The 26001-nt window shown below is 38.3% G+C and overlaps 1 protein-coding gene across 1 annotated transcript in view; it reads right to left on the minus strand.

Annotated features, from left to right (window-relative positions):
• LOC139723954 (uncharacterized) overlaps nt 1–26001 on the minus strand; it is a 138541-nt gene that overhangs the window by 2552 nt on the left and 109988 nt on the right. The window contains exons 5-23 of the mRNA XM_071635153.1: nt 21343–21549; nt 18656–18793; nt 17884–18024; nt 16798–16917; nt 14585–14713; nt 13147–13275; nt 12312–12455; nt 11102–11294; nt 10479–10726; nt 9594–9732; nt 8635–8825; nt 7818–7884; nt 6972–7027; nt 6040–6226; nt 5516–5574; nt 4584–4712; nt 3722–3791; nt 2267–2342; nt 453–555 (exon numbers count right to left, since the gene is read on the minus strand). Of these exons, the coding sequence (XP_071491254.1) occupies nt 453–555; nt 2267–2342; nt 3722–3791; nt 4584–4712; nt 5516–5574; nt 6040–6226; nt 6972–7027; nt 7818–7884; nt 8635–8825; nt 9594–9732; nt 10479–10726; nt 11102–11294; nt 12312–12455; nt 13147–13275; nt 14585–14713; nt 16798–16917; nt 17884–18024; nt 18656–18793; nt 21343–21549 (2526 nt within the window). The remainder of the gene's footprint in view (nt 1–452; nt 556–2266; nt 2343–3721; nt 3792–4583; nt 4713–5515; nt 5575–6039; nt 6227–6971; nt 7028–7817; nt 7885–8634; nt 8826–9593; nt 9733–10478; nt 10727–11101; nt 11295–12311; nt 12456–13146; nt 13276–14584; nt 14714–16797; nt 16918–17883; nt 18025–18655; nt 18794–21342; nt 21550–26001) is intronic.

Below are 26001 nucleotides of genomic sequence, written 5' to 3' on the forward strand. Positions count from 1 at the left end.
ATTCATTATCATTTACACAAATTATAAAGAATCTTTAAAAACCCCACCAATTTGAGAGAGAGAATGAAGTTTAATCTTATGAAATGTATTGCCAATTTGTAAGAATCACATTGTCGGTCACATTGACTATCATAATTGCTTTGTGAGCAGAATACAAAAGACTTCAAAGCTTAATCATAGTGAAAGAATTCCAGACAGAAATTTGAAAGAATACTTCAGGCTACATCAACTTGAACTGATTTTTATTGTAATTAAAGGAAAACTCCAGACCAGTTAAAAGTTAGCCTGAGAAGAAAGAGTGAAATGTGTGAGCACAACAGTGAAAAATTTCATCAAAGTTGGATTAAAATTTTAAAAGTGATGAAAGTTTGAAGTTTTGCTAATTTCACAGAAGGAGAAGGTCTAGAAACAAGATTTGAAAGAAAAAAAAAACATGCTCAAGAAAAACTTACGTCTACAAGAGCTTCCATCAATGCCAAGCTTGGAGTTGGCTTGGCAGGAGCAGTTAAAGCCACCAGGGAAATTGGAACAGAAGTGATCACACCCTCCATTCTCCTGTGAACCAAACACATCACACATTTTGTTAAAAAACTGACATTTCTGTATGAACTGGTATTAATGTATTTATGATTCCCCTGCAATGTCGCATAATCATGCCTTTGTCTCAGAGTAAAAGGCATACTGAAGGAGATATGAAAGATCCCCGTCCACTGTATCTCAGAAATGAGATAATGTTTGCCGTCTGATTGCACATAATTCAAGTCAGATTTAACAATTTGGTGTAAACTTAGCACCCTCCAAATTATGTACAAGGGCTTGAATAAGTGCTGTTGACAGTTGTCCTAAAAACAGATGTAAATAGGTCAAGTCTAGTCTGTTCAAAAGATGTGTGCAATACCACAGAGGCATGTGAGACGTAAATGCGTCATCCATTTATCATGAACACTGCTGATCAAATTAAGGACTGCTGGTTAGAGAAATGCCGCTGGCACCGTCATAATCAGCGAGAGCAGTGACATCAAAGTTGCATTACTTGTGTATTTGATGTATATCTTCCATTTGAATCATGCAGTACAGGGGTCTGTTGCATAAAATTTGAGATCAAACATAGATCATGACTTTGAATACTAAATGCTGATTGGCTGAACCTGACTTATGTTTGATTTTGAGACATATGTTTGATTGAATCTTTTTGTGCAGCAAAGACCAGTTTTCAATTTGAATTCCTCAGAAGAGGTGAAATTTAAGAATGAGCAGGTTGCATTTTGAGGCTGGTGTTAATTACTAAATTTGAATGCCCACAATATGTAAAAAAAGAGAGAAGAATAAGAAGGCTTGTTATTGTACAAACAATGAAATCTAGACATTCCAAAGTTTTTTAGGAATCAGACAGCGTGAAACATTGTCATCCACTACAGAATAATACAAAAGTTTTGACACAATGAGGTCCAAATGTTGTACATGCCAAGTTGTGTTAAATCTTTCCAGCTGTATTTTCAGATATCAACAACACACTCAATGTATTCAGCAATCAAGATGTACTGAAGGACTTGCCCTTATAAAGACCATCCCGTCCCCATCCGTAATACCCGGACATTTTATTAGATTGCCTTTAAATACTTTGTGACACAACTTTATTGAGTTTAACTCTGTTCTTGTGTATATGAAGACATTCGCTGTGGTAATAAAGTGCCAGTAATTTAATTACAAGTCCTTGCCAACTGCATGTGATGCAAACAATTGCTGTTTTGTGTGTGTCTAAAGTTCATGTCCAATTTGCTACATTTCCAGCAATTTTATCAGCTCTTTATCCCGATAACAACGGTCCTCTCTCACATTATGATGTAGAAACCACATACAGCCTCTGTGGCATCCTACTTAGTCATTTTATGAACTTACTGGGGGAAAAAACTGAATTTATTGTGCACACAAAACCTTGTGAAACTCTCCAGAAAATAAGATAATCACTGTAATCATTAAAATAGACTGAGCAAAACATACAAACGACAACTACAACCCACAAAATGTTCCTGACTTAGTCTCTCCCATACAAAGAGGGACATCCTCATCAAGAGTCCATCTAAATTTTTGGCACACTTTGAAAGTAGATTGAGTTACCTTTTTTTCTTTTCTATGAGTCTCTATTCTAAAGCAAGCTTGTGTTTCCAGCATTTCTCTTGACATCACTTAGTATCAGATAAATGTAATTTTAAGGTCTATTTTTTGTGTGGAATAAAGGGTTCATAAAGCTAGAGACATTTCTCACCGTAGCACACTCGTCTATATCTCTGCACCTGTTTGAGGCGATGTGGTGCTGCTCATATCCTTCTTGACAGGAACAGCTAAGAGTGAGGAAGGCGATCAAAAGAAATCAATAGTGGTTAAGAAAAAAAGATCATAGGATCATATTATACAGATATTGCCTGTTTAGAGGTCTAATATAACACTTGACATCACTGCAGTAGTTGTATTTTCCCCAAGAGATCATAATTTATATAGTATATACTACTGTCTTGAGGAAAATATATCTCCCAAGGGAGTGTTGACTGTTATATTACACTAATGGACAAGTCAATATTTGTTATATCACATGGTCTACATGAATAAACATTTTATTCCAGGCTTTCAAGCGGGATAATGTAAAAAAGTAGGAATAAAGTAGGAACAAAATCTTTAAAAAAGTAGGAAAAAGCAGGACAAAAGAGGGGGAAAAAGTAGGGCATTAAAGAAAAAAGAGTAGGAATAAGTCAGGACATGTGCAGGCTTTTTGGAGTAGTTTTCGTCGATACTCACCAGAACTCTTGATGTTACATGTAAATCTTAATTTGTACTCACAACCCTGCTGCCTCAGCCTCACTTTTGCTCCTGGGCGAGCCTGGTAATTTTGACTTTGAGCGATGATGAGAGCTGGTTGAGATCTAAGTCCTAGGCTGCAATATCAGTGGGATCAATCACATCTGCCCAGGAGCAAAAGCTGAGGCTGGCAGCAGTCGTGTGGTTGATTGGTGTGAGATCCCTCTTTCATGCTGAAGAGGCTCTTCCTACCAGTAAGAATCTGCAACTAGAGTCTACTCATCATTTCTGAATATGAATTATTTAAGTAGCCTTGCACATTTTTTTTTTGGTGGGGTTTTTCACCAAAAAAGTAGGAAAAAGTAGGAAAAAGCAGGATTTTGAGCAAAAAAGTAGGAAAAGTAGGGACAGCAGTAAAAAAGTAGGAAAAAGTAGGAAAAGTAGGGCCACTTGAAAGCCTGTTATTCTAGCCTTAATGACACCAAATCAATTCTGGAATCATATTTCACTGCTCTTCAATAACTGTATCTATCCTCACTGCATGAGTCAGATGATTGCATTATGATCAATCACCTAGCTACCAGTACACTGTGCCAATGCACATCGCAAGCTCTATATTTAATCGTACATGAAAAACATGAAGCACCATCTCTATCTCCAAACTTCCATAGTTTTGCAGTTTTCTCGGCAATTGTAACATGCTCGGAAAAAAAATCTGAAGTTTTAAACTCTGAAAAATGCATTACTATTGTGAAATGACAATGTTTAAGTCCTGATAAATAGAGAAAAATTACATGCAATTATTGCATATTGCAACAAAATAATGACATTTATATATGAGATAAGGAGAATTGTGACAAGATTAGTCTCGACACTACGTAGTTGGTAGAAACTCATCACAGTTTGTGCTCTCAAAATTCACACTTACTTGTGTCCTCCGTCATAATTTGTGCATATGTGGTCACAGCCTCCGTTGTTCAATTCACACTCGTTGATATCTGGAGGAATGGGACAAATCAAAACTTAATATTTCATCAGTGGTTCATCTATTTAGGTCTTCATTCCAACTATGAAATAAGGAGTCCTGTAACCAATGAATAAATGTACAAAATTGGTCAAAGTGTGAATGACATGACAAAAGATTGGACAGACTGCCAGACAAACTATTTTCACCAAGATAAGATTCCTGCAACATTGTCTTTTGCACATTGTAGACATGAGCATGCAAAAACCTAGTACCTAAAGACCTTCTTGAGTCATCCATAATAGTTGGTCATTAGAATTACAGAATTAAACTCATATACAATTACCCCTTTTCGTATGCCTTTACAACTTCACAGTTTTATATCTTTTCATCACCTTTAATAGCAAATATACACTGCACAGTTATATTGCTGTTGTTGTTGCTGTTATAGTTTACCATTGGCATGGCTTTCTATGTCATTTTACATTTTTTCTTGTTATTGTCAGTAATTGTAGGCTCTACTTATTCACTTCATTATTACATCATTCCATATCAACAGTAATATTATTTTGTTACCACTGTCATAACATACTATGTGTATCACTATCATAACCCTTACTGCTGCAACTATTACAACTACTACTACCACTACTTCTACGTTTACAATCTATACTGCTACTACTATCTCTGCTACTGACTCTAATACCACAACTACGATCATTACATTCCTCTGTGCCTTTCAAACATCTTGTAGTTAAAGTTCTCAATACTTGTAGTTAAAATTCTCAATACTTGTAGATAAAGTTCTCCATACTAGCTAGCTTACCCAGACAGGTGCAGTTATCAGCGTCCATGTAGAAGCCTGGATCACAGCTACAGGTGTAGGTGCCTGGCAGATTCACACAGTTGTGCATCTGGTTGCAGCATGCATAGTCTGTCTCACACTCATTGACGTCTTTTTTTCACGAGAGGAAAAAGACCAAAACAAACAAAAACACAATGGATGATGATGATCAATTTATGAAAGGAAGTAGCTCTTCTGTGCAAGTCACTGATTGAATATTGTTTACATAATATACTTTTTTGGTGGTTTCAATTTTTGTGATCAACTGATATTCATGAAATATTAACATCTATATTTAAAATTTTGTCTCCCATGATACAAATTAAATGCTTTTCTTCTCCAAGGTGGGAAATCACTTTAATATTTTCCCCTGAAAATGAATGATACTTATTTCTCATTCAATTAGAAGTTCAAACTAAATAATGTTGTTGCTCCTCAACACCATACATGTAATATCAGTGTAAGCATAGCTGTAGATTAGCCATCATCATTATAACCATTTGAGGAGAACAAAAACCCAAATATATATTATATTTGTGGAATAACATATCACCATATTTTCATTTTTCGAGCATTGAAGCACTTGACTTACATTTCCCAGAAAACAGGGGGAGATATATTGAATACCTGTAGCATATGTCAGTATCAAAAAGAGGGAATGTGTTCTTTTTGCAAAATATACAATTTTGTGGAATTATCTTTATACTTTGTGTATATCATTGTCTACAATAATCATAAAGTGAAATAGTCTCCTCATCCAGGGATGGCAGCACTGAAACTTCAAAATGAATAACTTCTGAATGGATTGTCCGATTATCAACAACCTTCACTGATATGCTCTACTAATTTTGTTGCATTTCATCAATCCACATAACATATGCAAGTTTCATTCTCCTTTGACTTAAAAAACTCACCTTTACATGTCTGCCCATTCTTTTTCAACTTGAACCCCTCTTCACAGTCACATCGGTGTCTGAAAATAAATTTTTTTGAACACATCACATCTTGTGAAAGTGAAACAGCACACAACTAGTGACTTCAAGGGGTCAAAGGTCATACATCGAGGTTCAGACATATGTAACCTTCCACCATGTAAACCCTTCACATATGCCTGAACCTCAAAGTATGACCTTTGACCCTCTACAATGAAAACCCTGATGGAGTCTTAAACAGTAAGACTGAGAGCAATGCAAAATAATGGTAATTTGCCTAAAAACAAATGCACTGACACATGGGGAAATCACTGATATTTCCACTTATTCCTGTCCAGATTTCACATGGATATGGATATCTTATCTCTGCAAGTTCTTGACTATTCATCAGTGATATCACAACAATACGGTTACAAGTTTTTGCACGAGGACATTGCTTCCTACAGAATGCAGCAGCCAGAATAATGGTGGCGAAAGGGGTATCTTTCTTGTATGATGACACTAACCCTCCTCTGTCATTGATGCAAATCTGTTGGCAGTGTCCGTTGTCCACCTTGCATTCATCGACGTCCGAGCAGGACACTCCGTCGGAGGTCAGATAGAAGCCCTCATGACACCGGCAGGTGAAGCTACCATTGGAGTTGGAGCACAAGTCGTTGTGATCACAGATCCCCAGGTCACATTCATTGATATCTGCAGAATAGAATGGAAAAATGAATTTGTGTAGTCTTCGTGCTTCCTCCAAACTTCAGAAGTTGGTGGGTTGAATGCCCGTCAACTTTGAAGCCCTAATCACAACCTCGAGATGTAACATCTCTGGAAGCTCTGACAAAGGGACACCACTTTCTGTCAACTTTATTTCTGCTAGCACCCTCTGTTTCACAGCTCATTCTTTTGGTGCACAAGAAGTCTGATCAAGTTTATCATGTACATTGATACATGCTTAAGAAATATAACATCAGATAGGAATGCCTGAGCACTCATTCAAAAAGACATCAGTTTTATGTATCATTTACTGTTATGCTGTAAACATCTGCCATAGTCCTATTGTAAAAATGAAGATATCAGTGATTTTTCTTACAAGTCGACATAACAAAACAACAGGTTTTTGACAAGAAAAACCTTACATCAACACAGTTCAAATGGATTATTCCATTGCAAGAGGTAAACACCAAACACACAAATGTAACTATATCATGACATGCCACATGAATGTTGATTCCATTGTATGTACAAATATCTACAATATATAATGATTAACATACAATATGATATAATCTACAAAATATCTGGTAGAATCAAACACATAGCACTAGATGCCAGTTGATTTTCCAACAGGGAATAAAATCAAACTTAATATGAAACTCATGACTTACTACACAGATTCAAAGCATTGATTATAAAAATACAGCATAGAATTAATCAATGTAGTACCTACCTCTACAATGTGTTTCATTGATTTGTACATAGCCATTTTCACAGGTGCATATATGTCTGAAAAGAATAAGAATGAAACAGTCATGTGGTAATGTGGGTACTGTATGGTAGAAGCATAGAATGAACAAACATAAGAGCAAAATTCCCCTTTCTGCACTCAAAAGCGGACACACAGTCACACATAGACACACAAAAACATATAAAAACACAAACATATAGGGCCTACACAGCTAGAGTCTATTTACTAGCTTCGGAGAAGCTAGTTCAATTCTAGAATCTGCATAACCATGGCATGTTTACAGTCACTCACAACTGCCATGATAGTTCAGGATAGAAAATATTTACATCACTTCTTTCAACACAGGATGTTAAAAATGTGTTTTCCAAAAATAGTGCTGAATGTAATATACAACTTATAACCACACATAAAACACTAATCCTGTTTACTATTCTTTTATATCATCAGCATCAAAGGTATCACTTATCAAATGCTCTAATGGTACCTACATTGTAGATTGATTTGGCATGTATATGTTATTGGCAAATTGTGTTTTTTTTTTCATGTGATCCACTATTTCAGTAGATCACTCTTTTCTATCGCTGTATCTACTTTTTGTCCGAAAAGTGTGTATTATTTTATTAGAAAAGTATGTATTATATGATTATATAAATAATGTGAATTGACAAATGTATACTCTGTATCGTGTTACTTTTTGATAGATGGAAAGAAAGTGTAATTTAGTTGAAATTGTGAGCAAGTTGGTAGCTCATGATCTGATTTAGGTTACCAAATATCAGAACTGCCAAAAAGAAGGAAGATAATACAGCATCAGTGATAGACACTCACCCGCCCAGTGTATTGTTGCAGATTTGCTGACAAGAGTTGAGAGAAGATTCACTGCATTCATCAATATCTGGTCAAAGTAGAACAAATTATCTAAATCATCATGCAATGCATACATCACAAAGAAACATCAAAGGCTCAAATCATTCTAATGCTCTCATTCAGCATGCTAGGTACTGTCATACTATGGTGTTAAACTAAAATTGTGTCTTTCAAAACGCAGATGGGTAAATTGGCATCATCATTTCCTGATTGATGATACTGCTACTGGTCTCAATGAATTCTGGTGGTAGATCATAGTCTGGTACAGATGATTGATACTTCTACATAGAGCACTGTCATGTCTGTTCATCAATACAGAACTCCACTGAGGGTGATTATGTTTGTGTCTCCTTGATCTCATCATTTCATGTCAAGTCATGTCTAGTAAAAAGTAATATTTTAAAGACAAACATGAATACTGATTTTTGAAGGATACAACACTTATTCAAAGCATTTCATTTCCATATATCAGTGTTAATTAATCTTACCCTAGATAAATCTGTGTATGCCACCATTTTGGATGATATGTTTCTTCTTCATCTTTACATGCTTGCATATTATGGATGAACTTTACATCAATTTCAAACATATGGTAATATATGGCCAGTACTCTACATGACATATATTGTCAGCAAAGCACATATCAATCCTTTGTATACCCAACAGGAAGAAGAACTATAAAGCTCATGAAATAGAAACAGATGGACAGACAAACAAACAGACAGAAGATGGGACAGGGGAAGATTGGGGCCAATGAATGGTCACCATGGATACTCACCTCTGCAATGAAGCCATTCATAGGTTTCAAACCCATTAGGACAACTACAGGTGTAGTTTCCTGCTGTGTTCTGACATATGGCCTCCTCTGATGCCACACACCGGTGGATGTCTTCTCGACACTCGTCGACGTCGACGCAGACGTCTGCGTCTGGAACCTCGGGATTGCGTGCCCGGAAACCATCAAAGCACCTGGGGTATTAGGCAGAACATGAGCATCTAATCCTCACAGAGAATCAAGACTGTTTATGATCCTGCTTTATGTGAAACAGGCAAACTCAATAGCACAAGGGAAATATCAATATAATATTGACTGTCCTGGAGAGTAACATCTACATAATTGCCTCTGTAGCATCGCATCGAACAAGTGTGAACTTTCTCACAAACAATGCCAAGCATGCTCTGTGATAAAAGATTATACATGCCACAATGCTGCTACTGCAGCAGAAAAATACGATGTTGATATATAAACTATAAGATAGTAAAACAGAATATCTGATACATATGATGATATGTTTTATTGGTCTCACATATAGTCTGGCCAATACATATAAAACAAAAATTTGCTTTAACACACTTAGAGCTATTGACAATGTTCCCTTTCAGACTGTTAGATCTGTGAAATTTGAGTAAGACTACCTGATTCTCAATAGTACAACTTAATAAGTTTATAAATTGGTTCAATTTCTAAAGCCTTCAAAATGGCAAAAGATGGTGCAAGTTATTTTTCAGTTCTTTTATTAACTACACAGGCCAATACAGGAGTTAGCTAGTGTCGCCTACATTATAATCATAAAACAAACACACCACAAGAACAGTTCTCCTTCACATGGACAAAGTTTCTGTTTCGTTTTGTTCTGCTTTTGTTTTGGTTCGTTTTGTTTTGTTTTGTTTTTGTTTTTGTTTTCTAAATAGCTTTTTATAGCAGTCAATGTCTGTTTCCATGACAAACAGACTCACTTGCATGTCCAGGCTCCTGGTGTGTTGATACACTGCTGGCTACAACCACCATTCCTGTCTTGACATTCATCAATATCGGCACAGGTCAGCTTATCCTCTCGGAGGTAGAATCCACTCCTACATGTACATTCAAAAGAACCTGGAATAGGAGATTCCAGCCATTACAATATGAAGCAGACTTCTAACTCAAATTGAGAAGGATATACGCTGACGCAAATGAGCATCACTCAATTCAAATATCACAAAGACACATACCTGTATCTGTGACTCATAACCTATGGAACAAGACTACACATATCATGCTGAAATTTGATGATCCTCCTGTCATTGAGTAAATGAAAACTTTAGGTGCCATGTCTACATAAGCAAAGAGTTATCATAGACATCAAAAACCAACAACAGAAGCATCTATAGATGCATAGTGGCTTGGCCACAGCAAGGAAACATTTTTTATATATGGCATGTACTGTATAAAAGTGGACATTTTCATGGTGTTGAAATTTTTGTGCATTTGCAGAAACTAGTGCAAAAATTAAAAGCACGCAAAAATTTTTGCTTGCCATATGTTCCAGTATTTGATGTCTTGATTCCACGGAATTAGATACACAAGAAACTCTCTTTACGGAGCCGAGTGTGAAAAGTTAGTCAACTTTTACAGTGTGCCAATCGTTGGACGTACAGTGCACAGTAAGGGGTAATGTATTTGGTACTACAGTGGACTCCCATTATAAAATCCTCGGGACCAGCAGTTTTCTTTCGTTATAACCGAACAAATAAACAACCGATAATTTTGCGACCCACATTTTTATTTAGCTGTAAACGGAATTTCGTTATAACCGTGTTCGTTACAATGGGAGTGCATTGTACGTAGTACACTTGACTAACCTTGTGAGTTGCTACAAAGGTGGTCACAGGGACCACTCCGGTCTGCCGCGCACTCATCGATATCTACACAGATGGTGTTGCTGAGATCGGTGCCCTGGAAACCGCTGCGACACCGACACTCGTGCGACCCTGGCAGGTTGACGCAGACCTGCTGGCAGCCGCCGTTGTTGATGTCGCATTCGTTGATGTCCAGACAACCCGTTCGGTTCTCGTTGGAGGCAAAACCCTCACGACACCCGCACTCAAAGCTTCAGGTGTGGCAAAGTAGTCATTGGAGAAGAAAATAAGAAACATACCCAATTAGACTTAGTTTTGATTTTGTTCTTTTTGCAGAGGCTTATACAAGGGAAAATTCCATGAGACAGAACAATGACCTCAGTTTCTACTTGTTACTGTTCCTGCTTCTGAAGAAAAAAAAAATGAAAGAGAGTCAACTTAAATCAACTTATGCTGTGTCATCTCATATAAAATTTGATGCATGCTTCAAAGCGAGTAGATTGACCATACACATCATCAAAATCAAGAACAGATCAAATTGATATAGTCTGTGAATAAAGTGAAATTGATCATTGTTCTCGATGCTATATGGCAAGTAAAGATCTTGCTATTCTAGTCACACTTACCCTCCTTCTAAATTGGTGCATACATGGCAATCATCCATCGGCGGGTCACACTCGTCAATGTCTACACATTTGATGGTGGAGGCCATGGGCTGGACGCGGTAACCAGGGAAACACTGGCAGCGGAATCCTCCGGGAAAGTTGATGCAGTCATGTTCACACTGGTACCTCAACTCCGTGGCGCACTCGTCGACATCTGTTCAGCAAGGTTTGATTTCAAGCATTACAGTCTTCATTGTATTTGAATATGTCATGTCGATTAATCGCTTTTCATTCATTTATTCAAGTCTCTTAACCTTACCTCAACATAAGATCTCTTAAAGGGTGTGTACAATTCTGATCGAGGTGAGGATTTAGCATTTAACGTTTTGATATTCAGAAACCACTCTATGAGATGCCAAAGAGCATGCAATTCTAAGGGGTATCAAAAGTTTATTTGATGAAAATTGGTTTTGGAATGGCTAAGATATCCAAAAACAAGGTGAAACAAGGAGATCCTAATAAAAAGCGTGGCCTGTCGCCTTTTGTTATTATCACTTTTTTGGATATCTCAGCCATTTGAAAACCAATTTTCATCTAATAAACGTTGAATCCTTAAAATTACATGCTCTTTCATATTTCATAAGAGGTTTCTCATTACCTCACCTAGGAATGTTCAAAACATGAATCCCCACCTCAACCAGTACTGTACACTCCCTTTAACCTTTAGTCTCAACTTACACAAGAAAAATCTCCACAACAAACTACTATTCCAGCGAAAAGTCAAGCATTACCAATAGCTAAAAGAAGATAGAGCTGATGAGATTTATATAGTCATATAGCGTATGTGAAATACACTTGTCAGGATTTGGATAATGTTGTTGTCCATATACAACCGTCATGATCAGCTAAAATTTGCAATGCTTGTGAAAAGATATTCACTCACTGTACATACAGGGGCAGATCATGAGATGGACATCTCAAAAAATTGGATGCAAAGTCATAATAAAACTTTTTTTTTTTAATATACAAGATAACCAAGGGAATGCTGTTACTCTGCACACTCAAGATATTCCCATCAGTAACCTCAGCTAATGGCCATCAAATACATGATTTTCTGGAATTTGCTACCAAAGACAATCTGGAAATAAAGTTTGGTTAAAAATGAGAGGTTTTGCTGAAGAGAACTGCTAGGTTTTAACTGGTATATGTTGCACGAGATCGCCAATCCTACCTTTACACACCCTGCCATTAGGGCTGAGTTCAAAGCCCTCGTCACAGTCACAGTAGTAGCTTCCGGGCGTGTTCAGACACCGCTGGTTGCAGTGGTTGCTGTAGGAAGACTGCTCCGTGGCAGGAGTCAAACACTCATCCACATCTGAGAACAGAGGAGATGGGAAGAAATTGAGAGGATGAAATGTGGAAGGGAAATGCAATGGAGATGGGGGGAGTGGTATGTGAGAGAGAAATAAAATACAAACACATATGTAAAAGTAATACATTCAACTGTACATGCTTACCCATTCAAATGCAAAAAAAAAAGAGAGAATAGTATTAAATCTTTTACTAGATCTTCGAGTATTACGCAAAACTATACTCTCCTAAAATTATCCCATTGAAAATTTTTAAGGACAAATTACATCAATGTGATGAAAATGTGACAATAATGACTTTGCCTTAATTGCAACTGACAGCAACTCAAAAACTTACTCACCTCAATATCATATACCATGATAACATGTTAAGTTCCAGAGAGAGATTTTCGATAGTCTCCCTACCTAAATTTGTCTGATGCGTACTTAAAATAACTCTTAATAATAATGGTACAGTAGGCAATTCATTCATTCTTTTTTCTCTCTCACAATGGTACATTTTCTTTTTCACAGGTAATAAAAGGCAATAAAAGTCAATATGGAAAACTAAACAGGAACAGAAAGCTTGCGAAAGTACTACCAACCCCGTGAGGGTCACCTATTGAGACAATCAAGAGTCAACAAGTGGCATCAACCTGACACGTTCAACATAATGCAAACAAATAAACAAACAAACAAACAAAAAAGGCTGGCTACCTGTGCAGTTGATGCCGTTGGGAGCCAGATTGTAGCCAGCATGGCAGGAGCAATAGTGACCTCCGACCCGCTCATGGCACACCTGCTGGCATCCTCCGTTGTTGTCACGGCAACTCGTCTCGATTATTTCTGTATGAGATGGTAAAGTCATCAAATGACGCATCGGTGATCCTTAGCTCAGTGTTTGTTTTGGTTAATGTCCATGTACAGCAATGTGTCACATTTCATTCATTCAAACCTGGGTGGGGGGGGGGGTGTGTTTCATAAAGCTGTTCTTGAAGTCATGAACGACTTAAGAACCACTGGTGATCAGTTCTGTTGTACTATGCTTATCAGAATTTCCATAATTCAGCACAAAAATTGATCACCAGTCATTCTTAAGTCGTTTGTAACTTTAAAAACAGCTTTATGAAACACCCTCTGGGTCAACTTGTGATGCAAGGTATACAGGTAAGTTTGTGATTGAAGCTGCTGCCTTCCACGTTATCACAACTATGAGGAACAAGAGAGGTGATGTTGTGACACGTCAAAACTCTTTAAAAAAATACCCTTGCACAAAAATCAGCTATGGTGGTCCAAAACATATATTTTCGGGCCAATTGGGATTTGTCCATCATGCAAGTTTTGTAGGTTTTGTGATGTACTGATCATTGTAAAAAAGGGATTCTCTTTAGAAACATCAAGATGATGAATTTCAAGCAGATTCACAAACAAGTTTATCAATGTTGAATGCATGTCCTTCCATCATCATTTTATCTATTTGCCTCCTCCCCCCCCCCATTGGTTCTGGCAACAGTCATGCTGTTATTCCTCAATTTAAACAAGTTCTGGCACGCAAAGTACAAATTATGAACTCCTTGAAACATTTCCGTCAACATGAGACATGCTTCATTAAACTTGAAAATATGACGAGGAAGTCATCTTTGGAGTACAGCCAGATTTATATCACTGAAGGAACAGTAGAACATTGCTTATTCAGCTTTCATGACACACGGATCTTAAAACTCAAAGTCTTTCTTCAGAAAAGAAGCATAAGGCAAAAAAAAAGTTATGGTACTGGAGTCATGTGTCCCTGAAAAAGGGGTTAGGTAGGGCATCTTTTTTTAATAGCATGAATGTGCTTTGCTTGGCTTTTACTGACCGCAATATGGAGTAATAAATTGTGGATATCACCAAAACAAGTGTCATTAGATATGCTCAGTTTCACCACAACTGCTTGAAGCACATATTCTATGACAGGGAAAATACATATTCTGTCCACAACAATACTTCACAATTTGCTGAACAGCAAATTTTATTGCAAAGGCAGCATGATCATTATGAGATATCAATAGCAATAAAAAACAAACATAGAGTCACTGATATATCAAGGGTCAGGTGAGTTACGACAATACAACTGCCTGGGAGGAGTGCCTGATATTGTGGCAGATGAACTCACCAGGAGCACAGGTTCTCAAGTCATCCATAAGGATCATCCCTGCCTCCTGGCAACCACAGTAGAAGGAGCCTCGAGTGTTGAAACACAGCTGGGAGCAGCCTCCATTGCTGGTATCACACTCATTGATATCTGTGAGACATATACACATATAGACATCAAACATATAAATTCATATCTATATCTCTCTATTATAATCTATGTATAACTTCATATACATTACATAAACATATTGTATATGTTTACACAAACAGGCACATATTCTTACCAGTGTACACACATACATCTAAGCAAAAAGGTACACTTTGTAGATTGATATACTGTACACGCCAAATATATTTCGCGAGTCTAAATTTTCGCGAATCGGGACTTCCCGACAATTTTGCGAGTAGTTAAATTTGCGATCGTGAAGTCCTGTACTGAACGGAGAAATGTATACGCGTATGTCACATTCATCGGTACTAGAGTCAATATTTTCGTGTGTTTTTAATTTCGCGCATAGCAGGTGAATCGTGAAATTTGCGAAAATAAAAACCTCGCGAAATATTCGGTATACAGTAAACACATACAGGCCTACTACTACCACTAATAACTGAAAGGAATGCAAGCCAATTTTTGTACCTATCACAAGTTCACCTTCATGGACATGTGGGTTGAGTGAATGCAGCAATATTAGTAGAACACATTAGTGAGAGTTTGAGCAAAATCAGGCAATCTGTTCAAAAGACTACTATAGCTTGTGATGTCACGTGAGTACAACGATATAAAGAAAGAATAAAGAAAATTCAACATATTTCCATTTTTCTCGCATAACAAAAGAACACTCGACTTCTCTCTTTCAGAAGGCAGGGGGAATAATATTACCCTTAACATACATCAGTAGCAAGTCAAAGAAATGTGCACTTTATTCAAAAAGTAAAATTTTGTGAAATTCTCTTTTTATTTTCCTTATTATAGTTGTATGCATGTGACATCATACACTGTAGTAGTCTTCTCTTCCAGCAGTGACTGCGCAGATACTTTTGATATTCATAACTTTTGAACAGATTGTCCAATTTTCCTCAAACTTTCACTGATGTGCTCTACTAATATTGCTGCATTCTCTCAATCCTTATGTATATGAAGGTGGACTTGTCCTTTAAGTGATTTTGTATTCACCAATTTTTACTTAACAACATACTAAGAGACAGTGGGAAAATGAATGGAAGGTATATTTGTTCTTGTAACATCCCATAATGCATATCTTACAATGAAAGATGACAGAAAGAATGAAAGATGACAGAATCTAGCACATCCACATCTACTATGGTACAGATGAACATTGCTGCAAAGGTCCAGGAACTTACGATCAGTTTTATTATGCAGTCAAGATATAGGACCTACCAAAGCTCATATGCAATTCACTAGATTGGCAACTCAACATATCAATTGGAACACATTCCAAAAGGTGAAAAGTTCAGTGCACTCTGAGGAAAAGGCACTGACACAGATATATTTGCATGACCCAAATATTGCTCAATCCTAACATTAAGGCTAGCTGTGGGGAAATATTCAAAAAGACGAAAAGACGCCCCTTGATAGCCTGAAAGGAATTACCACATTTTCACTTGTCCAAGTATTCTACACTAAGGGTTATCATTGGATTATCTTCATATGAAAAAAAGGAAATAACTGAATTGAAAAAATCTTGTAAATCATAACAATGACTAAAATATATAAATCTGGGCTTCTTTACCCAGGGTAGCCTCTTCAGTGCTGACACTGTTCTACCAGAGGGCCCTGCCATTATTATTACCCCAGCATTGCCAGGTACCCTTTTTTACACCCAAGACATGGTGGGTAAAAATACTTTGTCTAAAGATGTTAACACTTAGTAGGACTCAAAATTAGGTCCTCCATTTTAAAAATGAAGAGTAGTTTCCACTGTAACACAGGTCCCCCAATTGTTTATGGCAAATAAACATAGAACAGAAATGTGCAATGCTTGAAGTACATCAGGAAAGATTAACATGACTCATTTTCACATTGTTTGACATTTCCCTTCGTGATAATGTGGTCAGCTCTAAAGCTTTTTCCTCTTCTTTTGCGCAACACTTTGTCACGCGGGTAGTGATGAGGGGAAATTGCTTTTCCTACTCGGGCACCCAGATGACGTGATTTGTTTTTGATGAGAGAATGAAACCTGTGTGACCCATCAAGCTATATATGGACCTCACCGTCACAAGCCTTGCCATTGGCCGAGACTTGGAACCCCTGGAGGCATTCACACCGGTAGCTTCCTTCCAGGTTCACACAGATGTGGGGGCAACTTTCGCTCCTCTGACACTCGTCAATGTCTGCCGAAGAGGACAGACATGAGGTAGGAGGATTCAAAGTCTTTCAGTAACAGACATGTGGAAGGACTACTCTAGTTTGATTAATCTTTTAGCAACTGAAGATTCTGTAAATAAAGGGCTACGGTTCTCTGGAAGGTACAACAATATTGCTCTCATTTCGACAACTTTCTAAATGATGTAAAATAGCTCACTGCATGTTTTTTTTGTCTATCATAAGTTATGTTTATTTGAAAGCCTATTACGAATTTGCTAAGAGAATGGTGTGTCACAGACATAATTCTTACATACTTATGTTGACCTTTGACCTCTTTCAAATTACATAATCATATATTCTCTACAAAAACAAAAACAAATATACAGCATAAAACTATGGAAAAAAGGGAGAGTGGATTTGGGTGTTTAAATAGTGAGTAATAAAACGGGCGGTTTCAGGTATTTCATTGACTAAAAGGTTAAGATGATTAGGACATGACAAAGTTGAGTAAAGAAACCCATGAGGTTATGATCCATGTAAATTGAACCTTTTTTCCCCACAACATATTGATGGAATCATATTGTGTCATAACTTCTTGCCACAGACAAACTGTTTATAAATCGTCGTTTGTTTGTTTGTTTTTTAACTTTTCTTTGATGGGAGTGTGGACAGGGATTAGCCCAAATGATCTGCTTAAGTGGCTAAAGGCAGTTTACCAAGTTTAACTTCTTTTTCCAGGATTGTTTCGGAGGTGGGGGGAGGGGGTGAACACTCTCCTGTTGCCCCCTAAACTTTAACCCCCCCCCCCCCCCCGATACCTGTTTGTAGTCAATACTTAGTTATTAAAGTTTGCTGTAAAGGAGGGATGGGGTTGGTTTATGCCTCCATCCCTTCCTTACAAACCTGTATACCCCCATCAAAAAGAGCCACTGCATCAATACAAAAATCCCTGAAGTCTTTGAATTCTTGTTTTTCTGTCTAGTTTTCCTCACCTACACAGTCCTTCCCGGAGGAGTCTAGTTCATAGCCCTCCAGGCAATCACACACAGCATTGCCATCCCCGTCGACCCGGCAGTACCCTGAGCAGCCGCCGTTGTCCACCATACAGGGATCCGTGGCAGCAGGGTTCACTGCTGCTGGACATAAATTAAAACAGTGATGTGATAAAATTTTGACTGGAATAAATGCAAACAAAGAGAAACTGATGAGAAATATGAGTTATCAGTGAAATAAATTTTGGGAATCTCGATGGAATCTTGATGAAATCCCATTTTCTTTGCTCAAGTTTTCACTAAGAAATCTTTATTGGAATAAAATCCTTTTGCATTCCCCCTTTGTGTGTGTGTGTGTGTGTGGGGGGGGGGGGGGGGGGGGTGTCCCCAAAGTCGGAATGCTGCTTATACAGAGGAGCGGCCTTATTGCCAATGAATATGGTACCTGTCTATCAGCAGCACAAAATTTGACCTGACCAACAGGAGATATGGACATACTAGTATAAAGTATGCTTACAAGATTTCCTTCCATTGTTCCTGTCTGTATTGATCTCCCACTGATTTGAGTATCACATAGCTCAAAGTACAAAATTAGACAATTCTACAATATATTACATAACTACTAGCAAATAACACTTGCTTGGGTGAATTGCTGAGCATGCACGTCCATTGTATCATATTGTAGTTATTTGATTGTGTGAAATGAAGTACCATTCTACACAAAACACCACATAAGCTTTGTTTTGTGTATAAGGGGAAAATGCCCGCTCACCTGTTGCTTCATACTCCAGCATGAAACCCTGCATCTTGACAGACTCATCGGTTACAAACCTCAGCATCATCGTGTTGCCGGTGGACACCAAGACTCCCGGGTCCTCCTCCCCACAGAACCGGCCTATCGACTTTGACTCTGAGAGTCATAAAAATCAGCATGAGATGTAAGAGTACAAAAGATGAGAGAGAGAGACAGGGAAATAGACAAACAGAGACAGACAGACAGACAGACAGACAGACAGACAGACAGAGGCAGAGATGAATCATATGGAATGTAGAATTATTGTTTTAGTGATAAAATGTATTTCACAGAGAAAGAGAATATGTGCCCTTTAATCCATTTGAGCTATAAAAAAAAACAGGTATATATGAACATGCTGTACTCACAGTAGTCAGACAATGTTGGGAGACAATGAATATACACTTTCAACAACATCCATAAGCTCCAAATACTTAAACAATGTCGCCTTTCAAGTAAGAGCTGAGAAGCAAATTATTCATTTAAGTTTCCTTTTAAATTTTCTCGGAACAGCATTTTTGATCTCCAACTTTATAAAACTGCACATTTCTTTTTTGGGGGGTCAAAATTTGACAGGAATGGCATTGCGAGTATGGCTGTGACATGATAATCAAACACTACACCATCGTGAGTTTTCATTTATGGGCCAAAAATTAATAACCTGTCACTATTTGAGAGCTGTATCAGTGATTTGCAAATACTGGCTCATAAAAATATAAAACATCACTGAAGAAGTTACAATGAGGGCCAATGGCTAATGTAAAACTAGAAATTTTCATGAGCATGAAACTTTTCACAAGTTTTTGCAAGGAGGCGGGATTTGCAAAAGTAAAATGAATGCAAAAGTGCTTGTCTATCCAAGGCATTGAATGCTGTAAAAATTTGCAAAAGGTTCATGCTTGGCTTTTTAGCATGTCTCCTCCATTTCCTGCAACTTTAGTTTTAATTCAATATTCTCTTGCTTTTTTTCATGCGTAGTATTGTTAACTTCACATATTTTTCTTTGTTACGAGATTGTATTGATGTTGTGTTATTTTGTGTATGAAAATGTTGTTGGAAATGAAGTAAATGAAATGAAAATGAATGAAATGCTGCAAAAAGGGCAGTTGGTTCCAATTTGCGAAAGTTTCATGGCACTAATCTTTCTGGTTTTACAGTAATCACTCGGGTAAGGAAGCTTTGGTCCAAACTGAGATATGTCACAAGAATGTGCTGGTTAAGAATGAGCTGAGAATGTTAACAGCCTTGTCACAATTACACCACTTGACAGCACATTTTTCTAGGCCGCCAACAAACAAGAATGCCATATCGCTGTGCCAATCTCTGCGATTGGAATAACTTCCTCCCTCTTTCCGGCATTAGCGGCGCCGATCCCAATGATTTCCACCGCGGCCAAAAAAACACCCGGAGCACTTCCCTCAATGGCAAACAGGAACCCACTGCTTAAGCTAAGAAAGCACGGAACACTATAGGTCTAATTCCCAACACATTGTTTTTCTCTCCCCAACTATGCTAAAGTTTCTTCATCAAAAGATATACACTGCAGTGGCAGAAATGGATGGATATTTTATAAAAGGAGTCAGAAAGACAGTTAAAAAAAAATCTTCAGCTAATGAGTGGTAGATAGTTGGAACAAATTCCCAGAAAATGTCATCTAATTGCTGACACTCCACATACAAAAAGAAATTGTCCAAATTGGGTTACTAATGGTCTACAAAGCTCCTCAAACCCTGCAACACTTGCAATCTAAGTGAAGATGGAGGTGCAGCACTTTAAGGTTAATTCAAGGTAATTTCAAGGCAATGCTCAAAATCTAGAACATTCTAGAAAGTACGTAGGAGATAGAGAGAGAGAATGCCTCCAGCACCCTCTGAAGTAAAGACATTTAAAAAGAAAAGAAGCGCTTATCAAACACCACCATGTGACAAAGGCTTTTGTACATGTACTAGCTTCTAATGATTCTTAAAGGGAGATGGTAGTCCCAATACCATTGTAATCATGAAGAGTTTGTTTTAAGACACAAAGTTTTCAACTGAATAAAAAGTCAAGTAAAAATTTGATGATTGTGCTGAAAACTTTAATTCCTCTAAGTGTAGATTTTTTTTTCTATTGTTGCCTAAGAATGGATGGCATGAGGCAAAATGAGTCCATTTCTACTTCAGACTTTAGAAAACACTTTACAAATGAAGAGCTGCTGCCTACAACACTAGACAGCTATTTCATGAAAATGAATCTCATCAAGCACAAAATTCTAAAACCCCCACATACTTAGCACACGACCTGTCAGGTTCTATAGGTGCATGATGGTTTACATCACATCTAGGATGGGCCTGAAGACATTGTTAATTACTGACTGGACAGCTTGATGGAAAGAAATGACGTGTTGCGCAATCAGTCTGTTAAAAATGCACAGTCACCCGCAACTTTTATTGTGTGTATGTAGCTATTTTTGTCTCAGCCATAGCCGTAAACTTTGCAGTACAATAGAGTCATCCAGGGTCTAGCTCTCATGCTTATCAATAAAAATACCTCAGATGGCTGGTCTTAAAGGTTGATGCTTTTACTTCCACCTTCCCCAATGGTTCCCATGACAACCTTCCCTACTGCCACCCAAAAAAAACAACACAACAAAATGATTCCCACTGTCATACATAAGCACTGCTTACCAGCTGAGGATCCATCTCGTATCTCCAAGTAGTCATAGCTGCAGTACGCTGTACCGCCCTCTACAGAGAAGGCCCGGAAAATGAGCCGTATCACCTTGTGCCTCCCCACCACGATCTTGAAGATGCAGTTGAGGTTGTCGAGGTACCTGCCGGGGTAGTTTGGGGAAGTCACCGTCCCCCTTGGTCCAAATAATGTCCGGGAGCATCCTGGACAGACGTGGGGAGTGAGAGAAAGAGATGGAGAGAGAGAGAGAGAGATGGTAAGGGAAGGAAAGGGGGTGGGGTGGAGGGGGAGAGAGAGAGAAGGAAAGGAGAGAGAGAAAGAAAGTGAGAGAGAAAGAATGCAAGGTAGAGATGGTGAGAAAGTGGGAGGGATCAATAAATATATCATACAACATTATATTTGAGTAGGAGGCAAATATATTTTGCTAGAAAGTCAGAGCTGAACTATTGAAACACAATGTCAGCTTTTCAAATATATACATCTTCTTTCAATTTATGTCTAAAGACTTATTACTACACAAGTAATATGAGAGCTGGCTATCTGATAATAAAACATGTTTTTGAGAAAAATTGGCAATGAGGTTAAAGGCGAACACCATCATGCAATAGAAAGGGATTCAGAAACTATTGGTCAACTAAAAATACATCACAAACATGATTACAGCCACAAAAAAAGTCTGAAATTCAGAAAGATGTTAGGCAAGATATTAAAATTCCTATCCTTTTGTTAACCATTCTTTGACAACATATATCATTGGGAAGACCCAATAGTTTTATGTCTTTTTCCACTACAGTTTTTTATTAGTTTACGAGGGTGATTGACAGGTCACGTGTACATACACATCTTACATTAGATATTCAAGTTATGCAGCATCAACAAACATGTAGCACAAACAATTTCCTTTGTTAGCTCTGTCCTTGGTTTTCAGCTGCCTACATTCTGAATACTTGATCTTCTTTTATTACACAGCAATTAAGTTTTATTTGTATGTAAAGGGCATTTTTTTTTCCAAAATTGGGCAACCTACAAAAAATAAGCAGTATGAACCTAAATTCTGCATAAGAGCAGTGGTGTGTATCACTTTAAGCTGAAATTTTGAGGAAGCATATAAAAAATGAAGTATGCAGTGGAAACATCTTTACAAAAAAAAAAAAAAGGCTGATCATATATGTTGTGAAATGTGGATTTTACACAAATTGCAGACAGCATGATTATATATGTGAATCTCTCTGCTAAACAGTGCCTCTGCTCAAAATTCTTTAGATTGCATTATGACACAAGGGACAGATGCGATATAATGCAAATTAGACAGGGTTTATCATTCCATCACCACACAAGTCTCCAGCTTCATTATATCATCAAATCATTCTTGAAGTCACTAATTCAGGAATTTCGACCTCCCTCCACGTTACATCACCATCATTGCTCAGTCATTTAAAGTTTTGAACAATTTGAAACAAAGGATGTTTCTTTTTTCCCCCAGTAAACATGATCGTAAACCCTCAGTGCGCCGACTGAGTACTCAGCCGATGATAAGGTGACTGAGTTGTTTGGAGATTTCTTGTAAACAACAATAGTTGACTCCACCGCAAGATTTCTAAAAATAGGCAACAAAACTGGGGTGCTGAAGAAATACCTCAATAATGGAACCAATCATGCATACTGTGCTTTATTCTAATGTCTGTAGGCATATACTTGGAAAATGATTGTATGCCGATTGCATGTAAACACGCACGTGGCACTCCGCCATGTGGCCATAAATATTGAAGTGACATTCCATTAGTGGTGAGCAAACACAACACATCAACTGTTAATGTTTAAAAAAGGAGAAAATTTTGATAAAGGTATGCGTGCAAGTGTGTATATGAGTCTTTTACAGACCATGACATCTTCATTTCATCTAGTTTGCATATGTGAATGGACCGTCATCAGTTTTTAACGAAACAAGTAAAACTTTGACATTATTTGAATTCTCTTAGCCAGGTGTGGATGAGAATTTTACTGTTATGATTGTTTGAGCTGACTCTGTTTCATCAAGGTCTATTCAGTCAAGAAGTCAATTATTATTGAATGTCCCAAGTGATAGAAAAAACAAATAACAACAATGGTGAGCCTTTCATGGTCATACAATACCACAAATCAGTGACATGAATTCTGTGCTGAACTCTTGTCCATGGTTACTTCATGGTAATGAACTTTTAAACTCCTGGTAAATCTACTTTTGCAAAGAAAAACAACTAAAAATACACATACAGGATGAGCTTGAAAGAATAAAGAGTCACAAACAGAAGAAGGTGCCTTATTAGGTTACCTCACCTTGCTCTTTTTATTAGCTTATTGGCATAATCTCTTTAAATCAATATCAGCACATCCTTAGAGGTGTCCTGATCATATACTTTTTTTTTTGTGGTGCATACTCGCACCTTCCTGCTTTTGTTTTTGCTTTGTACTATTTTTCACCTAGATCTAGCTGAAGTTTGCTGGGATCTCTCTCAATGACAATAAAACAGCTATGCATGAGTTCACAAAAAATTAATCTACCTGCACCATCCAGTTACATAATTGAATGTAATGGTTGTAATATTAGTTTATATAGCTGACATACTGTGCCATCCAAATCTATGCTGTCAAAATTTTACTGAATTTGATCAGTTTAGAGCGCTTTTGTCAATTTCATTAGCAGCACCCAATCAAGTTGACTGATCAATTTAAAATGACTCTTTGAGACTGTTATGGCTACACTAGATTGTTTAAATGAATAGCCATCCACTGGCAAATCCAGTTGTTCGATATTCCAAGGCAATATGAATGTTTGTTTCTAAAAGAATATAAACAAGAGACCCGCGGGTCTAGCGCTCACCTGAGTATCGCAAGTTCACCTTTCACGCAATCACTAATCTAAATTATTCACAGCTCTACCAAAATTTGACCAGGCATTCTCAAGTAGAAGATGAAAATGTACAATAAGGGCCCAAATTTTTACAGATTCCTTAATTTGGGGGGATTGGAGCCCCCTGGGGCCCTCTGGGTGGGGCATGGTGCTCATTTTGATAAATTGAGATCCTGACCCCCTCGGGATGCTACCTACCAAGTTTGATGAAAATCCATCACGAGGTGTTCAGGAAGAGAAGATGAAAATGTACAATTCAGGCCCCCATTTGGACCTTCCCAACCACCCCCCCCCCTACCCCTGCCCCCAAGAGGGGCACCCCTGGATCTCCTATGAACAAACTTGAAACTACAGTCATTAATGTACTCACTCGTAGTATTATCTTAGCTCTATAACTTCTGATTCTAGAGAAGATTTTTAAAGATTCCTTCATTTTGGGGGTGTGGGCCCCCCTGGGGCCCCCTGGGTGGGGCATGGTGCCCATTTTAACAAATTGAGATCCTAACCCCTTAGGGATGCTACCTGCCAAGTTTGGTGAAAATGGGTCATGGGGTTCTCAAGAAGAAGATAAAAATGTACAATTTAGGCCCCATTAGGACCCCTCCTCACCCCCCTCCCCTGGGTCCCGGGGGGGGGGGGGGGGGGTACCCCTGATTCTGCCATGAACAAACTTGAAACTACAGTCATTAATGTACTCACTCATAGTATTAACTTAGCTCTATCACTTCTGGTTCTAGAGAAGAAGATTTTTACAGATTCCTTAATTTTGGGGGGTTTGGGCCCCATGGGGGCCCCCTGGGTGGGGCATGGTGCCCATTTTAAGAAATTGAGTTCCTAACCCCCTACAGATGCTACCTGCCAAGTTTGGTGAAAATGGGTCATGGGGTTCTTAAGAAGAAGATGAAAATGTACAATTTAGGCCCCATTAGAACCCCTCCCCACCCCCCCTCCCCTGGGTCCCAAGGGGGGCACCCCTGATTCTGCCATGAACAAACTTGAAACTACAGTCATCAATGTACTAACCCATAGTATTAACTTAGCTCTATCACTTCTGGTTCTAGAGAAGAAGATTTTTACAGATTCCTTAATTTTGGGGGGTTTGGGCCCCATGGGGGCCCCCTGGGTGGGGCATGGTGCCCATTTTAACAAATTGAGATCCTAACCCCTTAGGGATGCTACCTGCCAAGTTTGGTGAAAATGGGTCATGGGGTTCTCAAGAAGAAGATAAAAATGTACAATTTAGGCCCCATTAGGACCCCTCCTCACCCCCCTCCCCTGGGTCCCAGGGGGGGGGGGGGCACCCCTAATTCTGCCATGAACAAACTTGAAACTACAGTCATTAATGTACTCACTCATAGTATTAACTTAGCTCTATCACTTCTGGTTCTAGAGAAGAAGATTTTTACAGATTCCTTAATTTTGGGGGGTTTGGGCCCCATGGGGGCCCCCTGGGTGGGGCATGGTGCCCATTTTAAGAAATTGAGTTCCTAACCCCCTACAGATGCTACCTGCCAAGTTTGGTGAAAATGGGTCATGGGGTTCTTAAGAAGAAGATGAAAATGTACAATTTAGGCCCCATTAGAACCCCTCCCCACCCCCCTCCCTGGGTCCCAAGGGGGGCACCCCTGATTCTGCCATGAACAAACTTGAAACTACAGTCATCAATGTACTAACCCATAGTATTAACTTAGCTCTATCACTTCTGGTTCTAGAGAAGAAGATTTTTACAGATTCCTTAATTTTGGGGGGTTTGGGCCCCCTGGGG

The sequence above is a fragment of the Diadema antillarum genome, unplaced genomic scaffold (genome assembly GCF_040938485.1).
Source record: "Diadema antillarum isolate AM-2024a unplaced genomic scaffold, OU_Dant_1.0 scf00000203, whole genome shotgun sequence".
In the NCBI taxonomy this organism is placed as follows: domain Eukaryota; kingdom Metazoa; phylum Echinodermata; class Echinoidea; order Diadematoida; family Diadematidae; genus Diadema; species Diadema antillarum.